General features: G+C 36.7%; 1 protein-coding gene across 1 annotated transcript; it reads right to left on the reverse strand.

Annotated features, from left to right (window-relative positions):
* Positions 1–10,466: 10,466 nt before the first annotated feature.
* Positions 10,467–13,112, reverse strand: LOC131644013 (uncharacterized). The gene is made up of 3 exons (XM_058914393.1): positions 12,455–13,112; positions 11,451–12,025; positions 10,467–11,285 (listed from the first exon to the last, which is right to left on the reverse strand). The coding sequence occupies exons 1-3, from the start codon at positions 13,110–13,112 to the stop codon at positions 10,467–10,469; spliced, it is 2,052 nt and encodes a 683-aa protein (XP_058770376.1).
* Positions 13,113–21,833: the final 8,721 nt, after the last annotated feature.

Below are 21,833 nucleotides of genomic sequence, written 5' to 3' on the forward strand. Positions count from 1 at the left end.
TGTTTGGGCAGGTCATTTTCTTTAGGTTGCGTTTGAGGCGAAAGCATTGGCGTACCGCGAGGAAGTTTCTTACCATTCGCGAAACAATAAAGGCGTCGAGCTAACGACGTTAAACGAGCGCTTGTTGGGAGGCACCCCAACGATTTTATTTTTCTGTTTTTCTGTAATTGAGTTGTGTAGGTGTTAAGTGGTGGCTCACTGGAAAATCTGTCTTTTTAGACTGGTCTGGTTTTTCTGGTGTAGCGCGCGTCGCGCGCTCATGGGTGCGTCGCGCGCTGGGTTGCTTTTGGCCAGTGACCTCTTTTTAACGGGTCACTCGGCTCGCCTTTTTCCCACTTACACCAAGGCTTTATAGTATAGTATTTTATCGATTTATTTTTAATTCTTTTGTTTGTGTTTAGACTCAAATTTTGGCCCGATTACTTGGAGTCGCATTTGGTAATTCTTCGATTTTGATTGATTCAACAAGCCGGTTGTGCGATAATGATTGATCGAATTTGTACGTTGCAAGGTACTCGTTTATCGCTTTCTATAGCATAGCATTTTTTTGAGACTTTTCATTTGTACAAATTTCATATTACTCATTCTTTTTGCATAACTTGCTCATGACTTGAATCACAATTAGTTTTTCCCTTTTTACCATAAATGTGAGGTGGCTTTCCATTGTATATATATGCGAGAGACCGACAATTCTTGTTTTAACTGGATATTATTATGTTTAATCTTTCGTCTGTATTGATTTTGTGAATGCACGAAAGTGATCAAGGCACTTGTTTGATTTTGAGCACAACTACCATGAGCCAAATGTCATTTTACCTTGTGAGTGTGTGACCATTCGTACCCCCTTTGAGCCTTTTTGTCATTGTCCATTTTGTTTTTGAACTTGAGACATAGTTCACCCTTTTTGATGGATTTTGATTATCTTTGTTTTCTTGACCTTAACTATGATGTTTAGTTGGATTTTTACCTTGCCTTAGAAAGTAGGGAGTATTCGCTTTATGTTATGGTTGAATTCAAGTTGGGGAGAGTGTGTTTTCCTCTTTATGTTGTGATTGATGTGAGGTTAAGAAAAGAAAAAAAAAAGTGAGAAAGAAAGAAAAGAAAAAGAAAGAAAAAAAAGAGAAAAGCTTGAAAAAGAAAAGAACAAAAAGAGTTTTGAATAAGAGTGTGCTAATAAGTTTTGTGTTTGGTGTGAAATTTGTGATGAAGAGAAAAGTTGGATTGAAATTGTATTGTTTGAAACTTTGTGGAAGTAATTACTCCCTTAGGTTTAGGCAAGTTTTTGTTTCGATTAGCTTTAGGACTTATCACTTGTTTGTTAACCGAGCCACATTACAACCTTGAAAGCCCTTGTGATTCGTGTCGTTGCATTTTCAATACTATTTTTAGATGAACGCATAATTTTGTCTATTGTTTGCAAGATTGTTGGATGAGTGTTCAAAGTCCTCACCTTTCTGTGTTTTTCATCTACCGATGAGTTTTTGCTAGACGTGATTCGTGATTGAGCTTGTTTTGTTTTAGAATGTTTTATATGATTTTTGTACTTAGGATTCGTTTCATTTTCATGTTCGTTGTAGGATTGTGGTAAGTGTTTACTTTGTTTGTGCGTTTTTGTTTGAACCGTACAATTGTTTCGTTTTTCCAAATCTTGTTGATTCTTGATTCTTTGGATATTTACTTTTGCGATTTGAGTGTTTAGCCCTGTTTGAGGACAAACAGATTCTAGTTGGGGAGAGTTGTTAAGTGCCAAATTGTAGTTATTTTGTGTATGTAAATAGTGGCACTTATCAATGCTTTTTGTTAATACCGTTTGAATAATTCCCCGTTTTTGTGTAAATACGTATACTTTGTGAATAGATGTATTTTCATACACTTTTATACCGTTTGATAGTTTTGTTGTATTTTTGTAGGTATTTTTGCGTTTTTGGAGCCTTGAGGAATAAAGTGTCGAAGACACGGCTGCGAGAGCGAAGAGGAAATAATTCTGCTGTTCTGGTGCAGGGCGCTTCGCGCCCTCTTTGAGTTTGAAGAACAAAAGCTGGCAGAAGTTAGGGCGCGTCGCGCCGGATTAGGGCGCGTCGCGCGCTAGGGCGGTTTGGTAAATTTATACAGGGCGCGTCGCGCTGAAGTAGGGCGCGTCGCGCTGAAGTAGGGCGCGTCGCGCCCACTGCGAAACTCAGTTTTGTATAAATAGTTAATAACAGATTTTTTAGGTTTTTTATCACCTCTTCTTGACAAGTTGAGCTCTGATCCTTTTTTGGTAGTTTAGAGGCTTAGGAAACACCATTGGGTGCGACGTCAAGTGGATTGATCATGGATCTGACTCGATTTCATTGTACCGGTGAGATCTTTCCAGTTCATCTTCTCTCTTCCCTTTGTTTCATTCCAATGGTGGGTGTTGTATGTATGTTTCTACTCTTATTGTATGTATATTTTTGGATCTTGGGATCGTTTATATATTCGCTTTACAAATCATCATTGTTGTTGTTCTTGATCTTTTTGCTTAAATGCTCTGGATTTGTGTTGTTGCAGACATGGACACCATAGATCTTGATTAGGAATGATAACTGTTAGTTTCTGGGTTGCAGACATGGATTCAGGACTAACAATCTTAGTGGGTATCGAGTCTAATGCCTCCGTGTTGTTTGTGTCGGTGGAGAAATCGCTGATGTGAATAGTATGGTTTAGCTTTCGTCGGTGTTGCAGACATGGACACCGATGTGGCATCTCGAATGATTCCCGGTGATGTTGATGCGTATTGTGAGTGTCGAGCGATAGATCTTCAGATTTAAGTATTCGACGGGTAGAACGAAATGCAATTCCATAACTATTTCTCTTAGGCTATTGAGATTGTTTATCTGCTTTTATTTACTTTTCCCGCATTTACCTTTCCGCACCCAATTCATGAAACTTAGAACGCGAGATAGTCGAACGGCAGTTCTTCTCACCAATCTCTGTGGACTACGATACGATATAACCTATATCACCCGGTAATAAATAATACCTATTACTTTTTGCTTGCCGCTTTACCGCTCCAACACACTCCCATCGCCTATTAAAAGCGTGTCATCGGCAAATTGGAGCATATCTATGAAACATTTTCCATTCACATTAAACCCTACAAAATCACCATTTTCGACCGCTCTTCCAACCAAAGCCTTTAACCCTCCCGCCACTACAACAAAAAGAAAAGGGGAGATAGGGTCTCCTTGACGAAGACCCCTTTACACTAAGAATTCCTCCGTTGGACTACCATTAATAATCACTGACATCTTGCTCGAGAAAACAAGCGCATCCATCCATCTCATCCACACATTCCCGAAACCCAAACTCCTCATCATGTGCCTAAGGAAACTCCAACTCACTTTATCATAAGCCTTTTCAAAATCTACTTTAAAGAGAAGGCACTCCTATCCTTCCTTACTCGCGAAATCAACTACCTCATTGGCAATTAACACTCTATCGATCATTTATCTTCCCGGAACGAAGGCACTTTGACAATTCGAAATGATGGAAGGAAGAAGTTTCTTGATCATACAAGCCAAAAGTTTTGCAATCATTTTGTAAATACTCCCCACAAGGCATATAGGACGGTAATCATCTAAAAATAAAGGATTACTATTCTTCTGGATTAGGGAAATAAAAGAAGATGTAATACATTTGGATAACACCGCTCCGGAATAAAAACTATTAAAACAAGCAAGGACATCATCTTTTATAAAAGACCAACACTTCTTAATAAAAAGAAGAGAAATACCATCCGGACCCATACTTTTAGAACCATCACAACTCCACACCGTCTCTTTAATTTCCTCAATCGAAAAAGGAACCTCAAGCGACAAAGATTCTTCCTCACTCAAAGAATTAAAAACTATTCCATCCGACAACGGTCTTTCAATACAATCCTCCTTGAATTTGCTTTCAAAGTGAGACATCACCGTTTCCTTCACCGCATTGACCGAATTAACAACCCCTTCACTAGTATTTAACGAGCAAATACGGTTCCTACGCCGCCTCTCCTTCACAACACTATGGAAGAATCTACTATTAGCATCCTCATCATTTAACCACTTTAATCTACTTTTTTGAATAAGCATGTTCTCCTTTAGTTTAAAATTAAACCAAATGTTATTAGAAGCTTTAACCTTATTAAGGTGAACCTCCTCCTCCCAATAATCCCTATCATCCCACTCGTTCAAAGCCTTCACATCCTCCTCTATCTCCAAGTCTACCTTGTCGAACACATTTTTCCCACCACTTGAATCTCTCTTTAATTAAACGAATTTTCTCCTTCAAGACAAAATCTCCTCTCCCATGAACAATAATCCCCTCCCATTCCTTCTTAACATAGTTAAAGAAATTCTTGTCATTAAACCATTCATTATTGAATTTGAACGGTTTTGGACCCCAATCTTCTTTGTAAACCATCAACCAAACCGGGCAATGATTGGAAACATCTCTCATACCAATCCATTGGCCAACAACGCCCCAAGACGAGATAATTTTATCGGAAACAAGAAATCTATCAATTCTACTCTTCGATTTTCCATCCCCACTAAACCAAGAGAACATCTTTCCTTTGCTAGGGACATCAACTAATCCGGTTTCATCAATAAAATCTGAAAACTCCCTCCATTCCAAATTGTTACTACTTGAGGAAAGACCGCATCTCTCACTCCGCTTCTTCACCGCATTAAAGTCTCCCCTTATTATCCACTCTCCATCTTGGTATTTTTTTTCCAAATAAATTAACCGGGACCATAAGATACGCTTAAGAGACAGAGAGCAAGCTGAGTATACATTAAAAATATAGTAACAATCTCCTTTCCACATAACTTTTGATCCAAGGAACCCCAGACCACAAAAGCTAGCCAAAATAGTAACAAATTGGGTTCTCCATATGGACAATAAACCCCCTGAGAACCCCTCCGATCCTGAAAAAGAAAAATCCATTTCATCCCCCCCCACATGCTTCTAACTATAGAAACTGGTATATCTTTCATTTTTGTTTCCTGTATAAGAAAAAAATCAGCCCTTCCTTTTGATATCATACTCCTTATCTTTTTTCTTTTAACAAGACTACCACCACCCCTTATATTAAAACTCCCAACAATCATTTAAAACAATTCAGAGGTGCCTTCCTTCCTTCAATTCCTATTAATCCCCTTGACGACACTTCTAACAATTTCTTTTGGGTATCCTTCCCACTGTGAGCATAAATTACTCCTAACTTAGCGATTTCATTGCTTAATCCATCAACACTAACACTGCCAAAATTGGAAAGAGTTCTATTGTTACACCTAACTATATTAGAATCAACAGGCTGAGAGGCAAAAGAGATAGATTCAATGTTATCGTTGGAACTGGTGGAAACAAGAGAGACGGGAGTAATAGGATTTAAATAAAAAACCTAATTTGGGCCTCCCAAAACATTAGCATCGGACTTCACCATATTATTGGGCTTGAGTAAATTAAATCTCCTACTGGGCCTAACAGTTGTACCGCCCTTAGACCCACCCAAACCATTTAATGGTTTATAAAGTAACTTTTTCTTATTTACCACTCTTCTCTTCAATACCCCTTCCTCTTCTCTCAATAAAGCTGTACCCGATATTTCTCCTCCCATATTTATAGATTCTGAAATGGAAGAAAAGTAATTGGTCCCACCATGCTTCTTTGGAGATCCATCATGTGACTTTGGTTTTTGCAGCACCGAGATGGTATGTTCAGAAGAATTTTCTGAAACGTGATTCAGTTTGTCCAATTCCTTCCTTTTTAGATCTAGAATGGCCTGGATAGCTTTATTGAAAGAGGAGCCCTCAATTTTACTAGCTGACTCTACCAAAAAGTTTTCTGAATCCCTAGGAAAATCATGTCCTTCTTTGTCTCTGCCGTGTAAAGGGTCGATTGTCCCTTTGCCGTGTGAAAATTGTTCACACTCGTCGTTCAGATTCTTCCCCATCACTCCAGAGCCATTACCATTTTTCTGCACCTCTTTAACCACTGTGTTCTTTTGTTCCTTCAAATTTTCATCATCTTCATCCCCACTTTATTGACTATCCCTGTAAGATTCCATTTCAAAATTAGAAGAGTAGTTAGAGTTTAAAGATGATTCTGAAATCTTCTTCTCCAAAATCCGAACTGGGTCGTACGTGTCTTCACGAAGAATCAGAGTGAAACTTTCTTCATCAATGGAGACCACCATCTGTTCTTTTAGAACGAAGTTGAAAGGAACCCTTAACATGATTCTTGCAATATCCATGTTAGAAGCAGAACTAGTGTTTTCATCCACACAAATAAAAGATCCCAGATGATTAGCTACTCTTTCAAAAAACTCTATGCTCCAATCTTGACAAGGGACTCCATACAACCGCACCCAAGCCACTCTCTCAGAATCCCCAATGTTCGATTGCCAAAGTCTGATACTTTTGAACCATTGCTTCCACCACCAACTTCCTTCATCAATGAGTTCCTGAACAATCCCTTCCTCCATTTCCTCTAGCAAGCACAAATTCGCCCCCAATGGGTGAACTTTTATAGAGAAAAAACCTTCTATCTCCAAATGCGTTTGGATGTTATATGATTCTCCCGAGAATAGGACCTCCCCAATGAAAGCTTTCTACCATCTATCCTTGATTTCTGCAGAAGATTTGAAAATAACAAAGGATTAACGTCCTTAACTTCCTTCCTCGGAGCTCTTCTATGAACAATGTCTGCGAAATAATTGGAGTTCTCCACCCTTCTATTGAAGCTCCCCGGATTCACCTTCTTTCATCCTCCACCGCGAATCTGTTCCTTAACATGGCCCTTGTCCCTACCATTCCTCGCGAACCTTGGTTGATTAACAAAGTAATTCCTCTTCCCTTCCCCGGCAACGGCGCCAATTTGTTGAATAGTATATTCAAGGCAAATATTTTTAAATCGTATCCACAGAGATTGGGTGATATTACCGTCGTTCTATAGTTACTATCGCTTTAAGTTTAAGTTGTAACAAAGTTGGTTTGAGTTGAGTTTCTATTTTTCTATTCAAAAGGTAAAACAAGTAATAAAATAAGATTTGTTCAAAGATAAAAGATTGACAAGATTGGTTTTGGTTTCACTATCCCTATCTCCTATGTGACTTTAACAACTAAAGTATACTTCAATAGCAATGCAATGTTCTAGTATCCTCTCAACAATGTTTATGTCTAAACAAAGTTGTGAAAGTTAATATATTAATCTTTAGATGATCTCTCACTCTAACTATCAATACATTAAGCTTGATTGATTGATACAAATAGAAAAGTGGCAAATAAATCTATCTCTAGCATTTATCCACTACTTGATAAAATGTTGTAGAACAAGACTTGAAATATATTTCTCAATCATAAATCAAATCTAAATATGAAATATAAAACAACAACATTCATCCATTTCAATACTAATGGAGTTCATACAAAAGTGTTAGAGGAAATACATAGTTAACAAGGATAGCTACTACCTCCAATCTTGTCAAAGTGGGATTTAGCTACTCATCACCATAGTTGACAGCAAGAAGAATGAAGAAGAAGCTAAGAACATCAATCTCTCACAAAGTTGTTCTTTTTCTCACTCAAAACCCTAGCCTCAATGTTTGGTTCACAATAGAATATCATGTTCTAATTCCCCTTTTTTATCTCCCTAAATAACCCCTAATTCGTACTAACTTTTCCTATTCAAAAGATAAGCCCATCGCTCATGACAAGTGGCAACAAAGTAAAAGATAAAATTCTGCAGCGCAGTGTTTGTGGGGCAAACAATGTTTGCGGGGCAAACAGTGAATCTTTTGCCACATCAGTTGCAACTCAAAACTGGACTTGTTCAGCATCTATCAGTTGGCGGCGCAAAGGATATTTGCGGGGCAAACTGGCCTCATCAACACTTCTTTTGCTATTCCAAGTCTTCAAGTAATTCCTCTTCGCTTCCATGATCTTCAAACCTTTTAAAAACGCTACAAAACTAACAAACATGTGAAATAACAATTCAAATGAACTAAAATGAACAAAATTGCAAAATTATTAAGTTGTATGAATAAAAGTGTGATTATTGAGTAAAAAGTGGTTAAAGGGACCAAAAACAATATATGAAAATTAGTACTATTTGGTCCCTAACAACTCTCCCCAACTTACCATTTTGTTTGTCCCTAAACAAAAATTCACAAGAGTAGCAAGAGCAACGCACAAGAGAATGATGACAAGGTAACCGAACACTCAAATGGCTCAAAAGTATAAGTCTTTCCAAAGTACACTCACCACAATGCTAAAACAAAGCATGAGAAAGAATGGTGGCAAAGTGCAAATTATTATCAAGAAATTCCAAAAGAGACGTGTCAAAATTGAATCAAACCTACACACACATCAAATTAATGATGAATACAAGAGGGTTCACTTTCACTCATCCGGGCATTTAAATCAACAACAACTCAAATCATGCTTTCACCACAACAAGTTCAAAATTATGTGCAAAGTGAGAATCAAGAGGGCTTTCATAGGTTGTAACGTGGCTTGGGTTACAAAGAAAGGGTTTTATTAAAGGTAAATTAAACAAAAATACCTATCCTAAGGGAGCATTCCTATCAATTCACTTAACAACAACACTTGCTTGAATCCTCTTTTCTTTTTCTTTTTCTCTTTTTTTTTTCTTTTCTTTTTCATTGTTTTTTAACAACACATAACGGGAACGATTTTATTTCTTTTTCTTGCCCCATAATTTCAAAATGTGTTGTTCTTTTCTTATTACCACAAAACTCATAAGTACCACTTTTCATTTGTTTTTCAATCAACTCTCCCCAACTTTAGGATTCAAACCATATTAGATACAACAATGCTCCCTACATAGACATAGGCACAAGGCAAAATTGCAACCATTTTGGTTGAAGGTTCCAATGAAACAAAAGAAATTAGGATTCATCTACCAAACATATTCAATAATTACATGAATCCTAATATAAGCTCAATGGGGTTAACTAAGAATCACTCCTCACAAGGTTAATTGATTTAACTTTTTTTTGGTCAAGTGGTTTTTCTCAAATTCAAACAATGCCTCTATCACTTTCACACTTTTCACAAATAAGAATAATGCATGGTTTAGCATGATAAAAATGAGTTGAAATAAATTCCGGTATCCCGCATTTAGTGTACAATGGAAAGTTTCCTCACTTGGCTAAGTTCTAAATTTTGATTCAAAAATGACATGTGACTCAAGGAATTTATGCTAAGCAATTTGCACACACCATCAACTAACCATGTTAAGTCTAGAGAGCGATAAAGTGTACCTTAATTTTCCTTGATACCGATTCTCATCATTGCCACTCGAAGTGTTCACAACATCAACTCTTGTCCGTGCCCATTGAATCCTCAAGCTTCTCTTTGTACAAGAACAATTAAACAAAATTAATTTGAAAAGTTAGGCTAATCACTTTCCACCCAAGCACACAATTAAACAACAATAATAAAAATGCAATTGTAAAGATGTTCAAATGGTGAAACGAGAGCCGCCATAAAGTACATAATTAAAAACCAAAAAGTGAAACCATAAATAAATAAAACAAAACAAAATTATGACTAAAATAAAAATAAAAATAAACTAAAAAAAATGCTACAACACCACTTCAATCCTCTTCTTCATCACCACCACCAACAGTCCCGATCACATCCTCCATTGTATTGTCCTCATTTCCGGTACCGTTGCCTCCTGCACCCCCCATGAAAAGTGGCCTGCCCACAGGCCAATTTGCGTATGCATCATACTCTGCTTCCAAGAAATGTCGGTGAAGATAGGGTATTAGAATGGGAGATGAGTTTAGTGAGGACGAGAGCGGTAGAGTGAGAGGAAAGAAGTAAAAATAAAAGATAAAAATAAAAAAAACTAGGTTAAATTAAAAGCTTTTTTTTTTTGAAAGTGGAATTTTTTTGTACTGAAGTGTTTGCGGGGCAAACACCTGTTCGCGGGGCAAACACCTGTTCGCGGGGCAAACACCTGTTCGCGGGGCAAACAAGAAAAATTTTCTTTGTAAAATTGGCTTACTCACTGTTTGTGCTCTGTTTGCGGGGCAAACAATGTTTGCGGGGCAATCACTGATGAAAATTTCTTTTTCAAAATTGGCTGACCTGTTTGCGGGGCAAACACCTGTTTGCGGGGCAAATAGGAGAAATTTTCTTTGTAAAATTGGCTTACTCACTGTTTGTGCTCTGTTTGCGGGGAAAACAATGTTTGCGGCGCAAACAGACTTGAATATTTGAAAAATGCCAATTTTTACACTTAACTTCCAATTCCTTTCAAAAATAGTTACTAAACAACTCTGAAAACAAAAATCAAAAAGCATAATAGAATTTACTTACGACGTTGGGTTGCCTCCCAACAAGCGCTTTGTTTAACGTCGTTCGAGCTCGACGGTCTGATGGTGCATCAAGGCTCATCAAGTGAAATGACACACCATCGCGGCTTGCTTATCCATCGTGGTAGACTTTGAGTCTTTGTTCCTTAACAGTCCAGCTTTCTTGTGTTTTAGGGTCCCCCACCACAATGGATCCATAATTTTGCACCTCTTTCACAACAAATGGCCCCAACCACTTTGACTTTAATTTACTAGGAAACACCTTGAGTCTTGCATTGCACACTAGCACCATTTGTCCAACTTCAAAGTTTTTGTGATGAGTCTTTCCCTCATGATTTGCCTTCTCCTTGTCCTTGTGAAATTGATTCGCCACCTCAATGATTTCTCCTTTTTCATCATCGATTCGAAAGTTGTCATGTTCATCCTTAGGAGGCTTCGTAGACTCAAAAAGAGTAAAAATTACCTCTTTATCTTGCACCCTTACTTTCATAATCCCATCATCGATATCAATCATCATTCGGGTGGTCTTCATGAATGGTCTTCCAAGTATTAATGGCACATCACAATCCTCCTCCATGTCGACTACCACAAAATCAACCGGGAACAAAAATTTGTCAACCTTTACTAGCATGTCTTGTACAACTCCATATGGTGAAATGATAGACTTATCGGCTAGTTGCAAAGTTATCCTGGTGTGTTTCATCTCAATGTTCCCCAATCTCTTGACAACGGATAAAGGTATTAAATTGATGCTAGACCCCAAATCAACCAAACCATTACTAATGTAGTTACCTCCAATGGTGATCGGTAAAATGACTCGTCCCGGATCGGCTTCCTTTCTTGGGGGAGTTTTTTGAATAATTGCACTACAATGAGCATCAAGCACAACTGTCTCTTCATCCGTGTACTTATTTTTCTTTGTGAGCATTTGCTTCATGAATTTTGCATACTTGGGCATTTTCTCCAATGCTTCGGAAAATGGAATATTTATGTGAAGTTGTGTAAATATATCCATAAATCGAGTGTAGCGCCTTGCGTCTTCCTTCCTTGATTGCACGTGCGGGTAAGGTAGATATTGGAGAGGAATTGTGCTCACGTTCTCATTTCTCTTTTTATTCCTCTTCACCTTTTTGTCATTCTTCTCTCTTTCTTCTTTTTCTTTCCGCTCTTTTTCAACTAATTCTTCCTCCATTTTCTCCTCACTCTTTTCTCCCTCATTTTCAACTATCACTTCTTCCTCTTCATCTTCAACTATTACTTCCTCCTCATCTTCCACTATAAACTCTTCATTTACACCACTATTCACCTCTTTCCCACTTCTTGTAACAATGGTTTTGCAATGCTCCTTTGGGTTGGTTTGGGTGTTGGCGGAAAAATATGCTCCCGGTTGTTGCTCGGACAATTGCTTTGCAAGTTGGCCCACTTGATTTTCTAAATTCTTTATGGCTGCTTCATTACTCCTTTGATTAGCCATGGATGCTTGCATGAATTGTGTAAGAGTGTCTTCCAACTTTGAGCTTCCACTTTGAGATTGTTGACCTTGGCCTTGTGGATTTGAACTTTGATAAGGACTTTGATGTTGATAGTGTTGATTGCCGAATCTTGAAGGTTGGAATCCTTGGTTGTTTCTTTGGTAAGGATTGTTGTGAGGTGGAGGTTGCCTTTGATAACCTTGATTTTGATTGTTGACATAATTCACTTCTTCACCCTCGGGAGGAGGACAAAACCCGGTAGGATGGTCACCTTGACAAAGTTCACAACTTGATACGTGAGAAGTCATTTGCATCCCATGAATTTCCTTCATTTGTTGTGGAAGCTTCGACATTTGCTTAGTGAGTAACTCAACTTGTTGAGAGAGAATCTTGTTTTGAGCAAGGATGGCATCATTGGTGTTTAATTCAAGAACACCCGGCTTTCTTTGTGATAGACTCCTATCATGTTGAGTTTGGAGGTCATTGAGTGCCATACGATCAATTATCATTATTGCATCCTCCGCGCTTTTTGACATTAAAGATCCACCCGCGGTAGCATCCAAAAGTGTCTTGTGCACCGGTTGAAGCCCATTGCGGAAGATGTGAATTTGTGTGAGAGCATCAAAACCATGACCCTTGCATTTTCTAAGCATGGATTTGAATCTTTCCCAAGCTTCATTAAGAGATTCGTTGCTTCCTTGGTTGAACACCGCGATTGCCGTTTTGGCCTCCATGAGTCGGGATTGAGGAAAATATCGTTCTAAAAACTTTTCTTCCAATAGATTCCAATCCGTCATCACATTTGGTAATTGATCAAGATACCATTCTTTAGCTTTCCCAATTAATGAATGTGGAAATAGCCTCTTGAACAATGATTCTTCATTCGCCGCATCAACTCCCGTTGAACCCGCAATCTCATAAAATTTGGTGAGATGTGCGAAAGGATCCTCATGATCCATTCCGGTGAATGGATTTGCATAAACAAGTTGGAGGATTCCGGTCTTCATCTCCGTATTTGCTCCACCTTGAGCATTGCGTGCAAATTGGGCGGTGCGTCTTGGACTATTGGCGGACATTTCGGTTGGAACAACACCCGCCATGTCTCCTTCAAAAGTGTCTACAACTACCTCTTCAATTTGATTGTTAGAAGAAGTAGATGCCTCTTCTCTTTGTCGCTTCTCTTGGGCTAACTTCCTTCTTCTTCGTGTCTTGCTATTGAGCTTTCGGAATGTTCTTTCAATTTCGGGATCGAAATGAAATTGCTCTTCGGTAGATTTTTCTCGCATACACAAGGATCTACAAAACTAGTAAACCAAGTGAAACGCAAAAGAATTAAGAATAAAGTAACAAACTTAAAACAATGAACTATTGCAATGCTTGCAATATCAAACGCCAATCCCCGGCAACGGCGCCAATTTGTTGAATAGTATATTCAAGGCAAATATTTTTAAATCGTATCCACAGAGATTGGGTGATATTACCGCCGTTCTATAGTTACTATCGCTTTAAGTTTAAGTTGTAACAAAGTTGGTTTGAGTTGAGTTTCTATTTTTCTATTCAAAAGGTAAAACAAGTAATAAAATAAGATTTGTTCAAAGATAAAAGATTGACAAGATTGGTTTTGGTTTCACTATCCCTATCTCCTATGTGACTTTAACAACTAAAGTATACTTCAATAGCAATGCAATGTTCTAGTATCCTCTCAACAATGTTTATGTCTAAACAAAGTTGTGAAAGTTAATATATTAATCTTTAGATGATCTCTCACTCTAACTATCAATACATTAAGCTTGATTGATTGATACAAATAGAAAAGTGGCAAATAAATCTATCTCTAGCATTTATCCACTACTTGATAAAATGTTGTAGAACAAGACTTGAAATATATTTCTCAATCATAAATCAAATCTAAATATGAAATATAAAACAACAACATTCATCCATTTCAATACTAATGAAGTTCATACAAAAGTGTTAGAGGAAATACATAGTTAACAAGGATAGCTACTACCTCCAATCTTGTCAAAGTGGGATTTAGCTACTCATCACCATAGTTGACAACAAGAAGAATGAAGAAGAATCTAAGAACATCAATCTCTCACAAAGTTGTTCTTTTTCTCACTCAAAACCCTAGCCTCAATGTTTGGTTCACAATAGAATATCATGTTCTAATTCCCCTTTTTTATCTCCCTAAATAACCCCTAATTCGTACTAACTTTTCCTATTCAAAAGATAAGCCCATCTCTCATGACAAGTGGCAACAAAGTAAAAGATAAAATTCTGCAACGCAGTGTTTGCGGGGCAAACAATGTTTGCGGGGCAAACAGTGAATCTTTTGCCACATCAGTTGCAATTCAAAACTTGACTTGTTCAGCATCTATCAGTTGGCGGCGCAAAGGATATTTGCGGGGCAAACTGGCCTCATCAACACTTCTTTTGCTATTCCATGTCTTCAAGTAATTCCTCTTCGCTTCCATGATCTTCAAACCTTTTAAAAACGCTACAAAACTAACAAACATGTGAAATAACAATTCAAATGAACTAAAATGAACAAAATTGCAAAATTATTAAATTGTATGAATAAAAGTGTGATTATTGAGTAAAAAGTGGTTAAAGGGACCAAAAACAATATATGAAAATTAGTACTATTTGGTCCCTAACAATTAACATGAATTTTCTTGCCGTCTATCAATATGTTATCGAGTTTTACAGCTAACAATCTCTCTTCCTTCACTTCTTTAAACCTCGCGAATCCGAAACGTTTTCCGAATTTATTACGTTTGGGAGGAATCACCACCTCCACCGCCTCTCCCACGCAACTGAAAAGCCTAAATATATCCTCCACCCTGCTCCTCTCCGGTATCTCCGAAAAATAAAAAGAAGAGATTTACTCTCCTTCTCCCACCTGCATCCCACCATATGGAAAGGTGTCCCACCTTGGTGTTACATGTCTGAAATTTCTCTTGTGAACATATTTCATTTTCTAATTATATTTCTCTTATTTATAATATTTCGATGCATTTACTATTTTATTAATTTTTAATAATAATGACATTTTAATAAATAAATATCTAATTTTTCATCATTTAAATCAATTTCTTTTAATTTGATGCATGGATAAAACGGTACATATGAGATTTGATTTTTTTTTAAAATGAGACTCAGTAACATTTTGACGAGTGAACATGGAAGCATGCATGTTAGAGAGTGTACTTTTTATATAACTTCCACTTACCTCATCTAGAAGGTTAGTTCTATATTTCATTGACTCTTTTTTCGGTAGAAAGCAGGATCCTCCCCCTTATTTAGAATTGTTGAGCTTCTTCTAAGACGTTCATATTCTCTTCCCATGTTTTGCAAGATAGAATATTTCTAGAGAGAACCTATCTAAGAGAAGGTTGATTTTAGATCATATCAGGATCTCTTGTTTCTTGTGTGAGTTTTTTATTGAATTCGTTTCTCAGCTCTTTGTTACTTCTGAGTTATTATTGTTTGTATGGTATTGAGTATTTAAGTGATTGGATAATTGGTAGTTATTTCTAATGATTCTAAAGTTCTATTGGACTCTTTTCTTTCTTTAGGGGACATGATTAAGTATAGGCGTGATTATAATTTGATTTAATATGTAGTCTAGTTAATTTAAAACCCAAAAAAGAATCAATATACATATTGATATATGATGAAGGTCAAAATGTCAAATTTTTTTATCACAAATGTTGTTTACATATAAGTCTTCCACAATATCTAATTGGTGTCCATTCCTTATTTTTTATATGAACACCTATTTCATGCAATTATTCTTTTCCATAACTTATGTTGTTATTTTGATAATTATTACTATCTTATTAGCATAGCCATCTTCATATGACAGTATTTTCCTCAAAACAAATTCAACAATGCAGATGTTATTTTGATTCTATCATGTTTAATATATAATTGTTATACATTTCTAATATTTGATCAATCACTACAACAAATAACACTTTTCATGATGAAGTTTTCACGTCAACCAGAAAAAAATGAGGTGCTAAGCCTAGGCGCGCCATGTTTTATTTTTTTATAATAATAAAAGTAACAACTTACTTTGGTTTCTAATATATCTGACGAATAAAATTAATCAGGACACTGTTTGAATCCCAGCTTTTGCAGTTTATATTTTTATTTGATTTTAATTGTAAACTAAAACAACTAACCCTTCAGTTTCTCGATATTACTGAGGGATCAAATTCGATATAATCGAGGGATCAAATATTCAAATTTCACTATAAAAGCAACATATTTTACCCTATTCCTTACTTATTTGTAATCACCCCAAACTCGCAAGCATCATTTTTTCGGATGAATTGTAAGACAGAAAAAACATTCAATCTTCTTATAGAACAAAATGTTTTTCTACCCTTGCAATCTATCTCATATAATGGTGTTGATGTTGTTGTTGGTGGTGGTGTTGTTTGTTGTTGTATTTTTGCTCATTTGATAGATTGCAAGTGCAGAAAAATTATTCTTCCTTCAAGGAGATAATGAAGGAAGCTCCCTTCTGTTTTTGTGGTAAACCATTTATTCATTATTCCTTCAGCGAAGATATTCATTCAAAAGAGCAAATATTTGTTGTAACTGGGCTGAATAAAGGCTATGCTTTTGTTAATTTCACTAAGCCTAATGCAGCTTGGGGATTTTTCTCACAATATCAAATCAGAAGTGGGAATTCATTGTAATAACTTGATGTTATTTTAATATTCTTTGTAAACAATGTAACTTTAATATATATATATATATATATATATATATATATATATATATATATATATATATATCTTGCACCTCGGTGTTCTTAAAAAACGAGGGTATATTTTAGCTTTAATATTGAGGAGATTTGTCACCGTCATTAATCAAATCTTTGCCGTCTATTTCATGACTATCAACGCTCAAGACATTACCATTAGTGATCCGCGTGAAACCTAAATAACTTTCATTATAAAAGCAATATAAATATAAAAAATTGATGATACAATATCATGAAGCACTTGAAACTATCATCCACTTTAAGATTTGCAATAGTCTTTGTCATGAAGAGTTCTCTATGATGAATTGCAAGAGCAGAAAATTATTTGAGTTTAAGGTTTGTGTTCTTATATATTTATTTGAACATAAAATTATTTACTTATCTAACCCTTTTTTGTTTATATGAGATACTAATGCAAGGAAAAGCAATTGAAAAAATATTGGAACCCAGCATTTGATCTACCCTAAAATTATATGATTTGAATATCTAAAATCTATATCATGGGGAAATTAATTTACCTAATCCTTTTTTTATTGGGAGAAAAGAGTTTCCCATCATTTGATCTTTCCCAGAATGTCAAGGAATTGAAGATCCAACACATGATCTTCACGGACAATCAATTAGTTTGTTTAAATTAACAACCCCTGGGTTGCCCTGATTAACCGAGATAAAAAACGATAGTTTTTGTAAATAATAAAAGTGCAGAAGCCGGGGTCTAACTCATATGCTAAAAAAAATTTACCTGGTATTTTAAACACCGAGGTGATAAGACTCTATTTTTTATGACGACCTTAGTTATCCCGCTTCTATTACTGAAATAAAACGCATTTCGCATCTGGCGTTAGATGCGTTATTTATAGTAGTGAATATAGTAAACTTAAGTAGTTTTATGTGTTGGAGAGTTTACAAATAGACATAAAATGATTATATTATCCTTACATTGTATCATTGCTTGGACTGTAATTCACTATAGATTTTGTCAATTTTTCATGCAACACTGTATTTTTTTTTTTTGGTAACTAATTGCATATGGTCAACTCTACATATGTTTTTTTGATTATCAACATGTATATGATTTCTATCACTTTTTAAACTATTCCTCATCTACATTACTTTGATTTTGGATCCTTTATAAATACATTAACATATAATCTTTTATAGTTTTTTTACAAGTTTAAATCATTTCTTGCGTTTGTCATTTACAAGTCTCCTCGCTAAACACCCTCTTTTTGGTTGTAATACATTTTTGGAATGTATCTCGATAAATATATTTTTGCTTCCAAGTAGTACATTATCATATATAAACTGTGTGTTATTGGTTGTGTAACCAATTTTTTACATGAGTAAAAAAAAACATCTGTAATTTATAAATACTGTCACCAATAATGTATCAATATTGTTTATCATAGTTGAATGGATTATAGTTTTTCATAAAATGTGTAATACAAAAAGACTACTTCAAATTAAATGGGTATTTTATAACTAGATCTTAACCATAATAACTGACTTTCAGTTATTCTGTTATATAGTTAGGAAGCTCATGCATAGACTTTGGTTACATACATGTTGCACACCATAGTTTAGAGTACATTCCATCTCTTGTATAAATATCACAATGTAATCACTCACAATGTATGAGAAATCCATTCCTTCCTCTAGCTTTTATGCATTCTTTTCTATCTCATAATATGGTATCAACGCCTTCTACATAGATTCTCATCTTCTTCTTCTCTCTTTCTCCTTTTCTTTTCGATCCACCTTCCATGGCGCCTCCGCGTACTCCTCCTCCGTCTAACCACGATGTTGATTCCGTCTATTACATCCATCCTAGTGACGACCCTAACACTGTCAAGATTTCTCCACTTCTCACCGGCTCCAACTATCTCTCATGGTCTCGTTCCATGCAATGTGCACTTGGAGCCAAGAACAAGATCTCTTTTATTGATGGTTCGATTCCTATTCCTGATTCCACAGATCTGAATCGTGCAGCATGGGAACGCTGTAACTGCCTCATCATTATTGGATTCTTAATTCTGTATCTGAACCGATTACGCAAACTATCGTGTTCTTGGAGACTTCCCTCGAGGTTTGGCTTGATCTCAAAGAACGGTTTGCAAAAGCTGATAGAATTCGCGTTGCAACTCTTCGTTCAGAACTCAACAACATGAAACAAGGTGAAAAAATCTGTTCTTGATTACTATACTTCCATGCGTGGTTTATGGGAGGAGCTAAATTCACATCGTCCACTACCTGCTTGCACCTGTGCTCATCAGTGTAGATGTGAAGCTATGCGCTCTGCTCGTCTTTTTCGCACTGAGGATCAAATCATTCAGTTCCTTACAGGTTTGAATGATACTTTTTCTGTGATCAAATCCCAAGTTCTTCTTATGGATCCCTTACCTTCAATTAATCGCATTTACTCCATGGTTATTCAAGAGGAGAATAATCACATTGCTCTATTCCCTAAGCCTGACTCTAGTACTCCTGTTGATGAGTCCAGCACATTGGTTAATGCGTATGATTCATGCAAATTCCAAGATCGTGGCAAGAATTCCAGTACCCCAGGTTACAAGAAGGAGCTTCGTGTGTGCACTCATTGTAATCGTACTGGCCATACTGTGGAAGTTTGTTATAGAAAACATGGATTCCCTCCTCATTTTGGCAAGAAGAATGTATCTTCTAATTCATGTAGTTCTTCAGGTACAGAGGATTCATTGCAAGCTACCACTGATGGTGCAAATTCCTCAAGTGTTCAAACTGGTATTACACAAGAACAACTTTCTCAGTTGATTAGTTTACTTCAAACATTCAAATTTGGTATCTCAAGCTACCCCTTCTAATCATACATCCAGTTCTAACCAATTTTCCACTCATAATGATTCTAAACCATATAGCACTTCAGGTATCTCTTTCATTTCTAACTTAATTTGTTCAAGTCATGCTTTTTCTAATTTTTGGTTACTTGACTCTGGAGCAAATGACCATGTCTGCTCTTCTTTACACCTATTTCAGTCTTATTCTCCAATTCCACCTATTACTGTTAGCTTACCTAATGGTTCCTCTGTGATAGCTAAACATGCTGGCACTGTTGTTTTCTCCCCTCAACTCTACCTTACCAATGTCTTGTATCTCCCTGAATTTTCTTTGAATTTAATTCCTGTCTCCAAAATGTGTAAAACTCTCAACTGTTGCTTACAATTTTTTGATCATAAATGTTTCATACAGGACCTGAAATCACAGAGGATGATTAGTTTGGCTAATGAAATGGATGGCTTGTACAAACTCTTGCATGATGGTAGCCTTTCCTCTAACAAACCTGTCACCACCTCTATACCTTCAACTAGTTCTCAGATTAGCATCAATAAGATTACTACTATACCTTCACAAGCCATTTGGCATTTTAGACTAGGTCACTTGTCCAATAAAATGTCAAAATTGTATCCAAATATTACCTTTGATAATAAAGCTGTATGTGACTTATGTCACTTTTCCAGACATAGAAAGCTGTCTTACCAACCAAGCACTTCTAGAGCTAATGTTCCTTTTGAGTTAATTCATTTTGACATATGGGGCCCTTTAGCCATTCCATCCATACATGGCCACAAATACTTTCTTACGGTTCTTGACGATTTCACTCGATATACGTGGATCATTCTTCTAAAATATAAAGCTGAAGTTTCACACCATGTCCAGCATTTTATTGCTTTAGTTCAAACACAGTTCCACACTTGCCCTAAGTACATCCACACTGATAATGGCCCTGAGTTCCTAATGCCACAATTTTACACCACCAAGGGCATTATCCACCAACGATCCTGCGTTGAGTCTCCCCAACAAAATGGGAGAGTTGAACGCAAACATCAACATCTCCTTAATATTGGCAGGGCCTTGCTATTTCAATCAAAACTTCCCAAGCCCTTTTGGTCGTATGATGTTTCCTATGCGACCTACATCATTAATAGAACCATCACACCTATTTTAAACCACCAATCCCCTTACCAAACTTTACACCAAACTCTTCCAGATATTACTCCAATAAAAGTATTTGGATCCTTATGCTATGCCTCTACACTTCTCAATCATCGAACCAAACTTGCTTGCAGAGCAAGAAAGTCTATCTTTCTAGGTTATCAACTTGGTTTTAAAGGTTCTGTGCTTTTAGATCTTCACACCAATGAGATTTTCATCTCCAGGAATGTTACTTTTCATGAACACATCCTGCCTTACCACACTACTTCCACTGAAACTTCCCACAATTGGGAATATTTCCCTGCCAACTCTCCCTCCATACCAAACCCTAATCATCATGAAACCTCTCCTAGTAATGACACTTCCTCTCCCCATAGTTCTATTGATCAATCTCCTCCTATTCTTGTTAAGGATGACCCTCAGCCTGTTGTCCATACTCCTACACCTGATACTACCTCCATTCCACCATTCAGAACTTCTTCTCGAATCCGGCAACCACCATCCCATCTGCAAGACTATGTTTGTGCCTCTTCCATGATGCTATTTCTCAATCATCCATAGGTACACCTTATTCTCTTTCTAATTTCTTATCCTATTCAAATCTTTCTCCTTCTCATTGTCATTTCATTCTTTCCATTTCCACTCATACTGAACCTAAAACTTATGCTGAGGCTAACAAATTTGAATGTTGGAGACAAGCGATGAAAACTGAGTTAGAAGCTCTTGCTAACACTGGCATTTGGACACTTGTGGATATACCACCCAACATCAAACCCATCGGGTGCAGGTGGGTTTACAAAATCAAATACCATGCCGATGGCAGCATTGAAAGATTCAAAGCGCGCTTGGTTGCAAAAGGGTACAGTCAGATAGAGGGTTTGGATTGCACAGACATATTCTCCCCAGTTGCTAAGCTCACAACTGTCAGACTCGTTCTAGCTCTCGCTTCCATTCATTCCTGGCACTTACACCAACTAGACGTCAATAATGCGTTCCTTCATGGGGATTTGCATGAAGATGTTTACATGATAGTTCCTCCGGGTGTTGTATCCTCTAAACCCAATCAGGTTTGCAAGCTATCCAAGTCCCTCTATGGCCTTAAACAGGCAAGTCGGCAATGATATGAAAAACTTACATCCTTACTTGTGCACCATGGTTATCAACAAGCTACCTCAGATCACTCCTTGTTTGTTAAAACCTCTCATACCAACATTACCATACTCTTGGTTTATGTTGATGATGTTTTGCTTGCAAG

Source organism: Vicia villosa, linkage group LG1 (assembly GCF_029867415.1).
Source record: "Vicia villosa cultivar HV-30 ecotype Madison, WI linkage group LG1, Vvil1.0, whole genome shotgun sequence".
Classification (NCBI taxonomy): domain Eukaryota; kingdom Viridiplantae; phylum Streptophyta; class Magnoliopsida; order Fabales; family Fabaceae; genus Vicia; species Vicia villosa.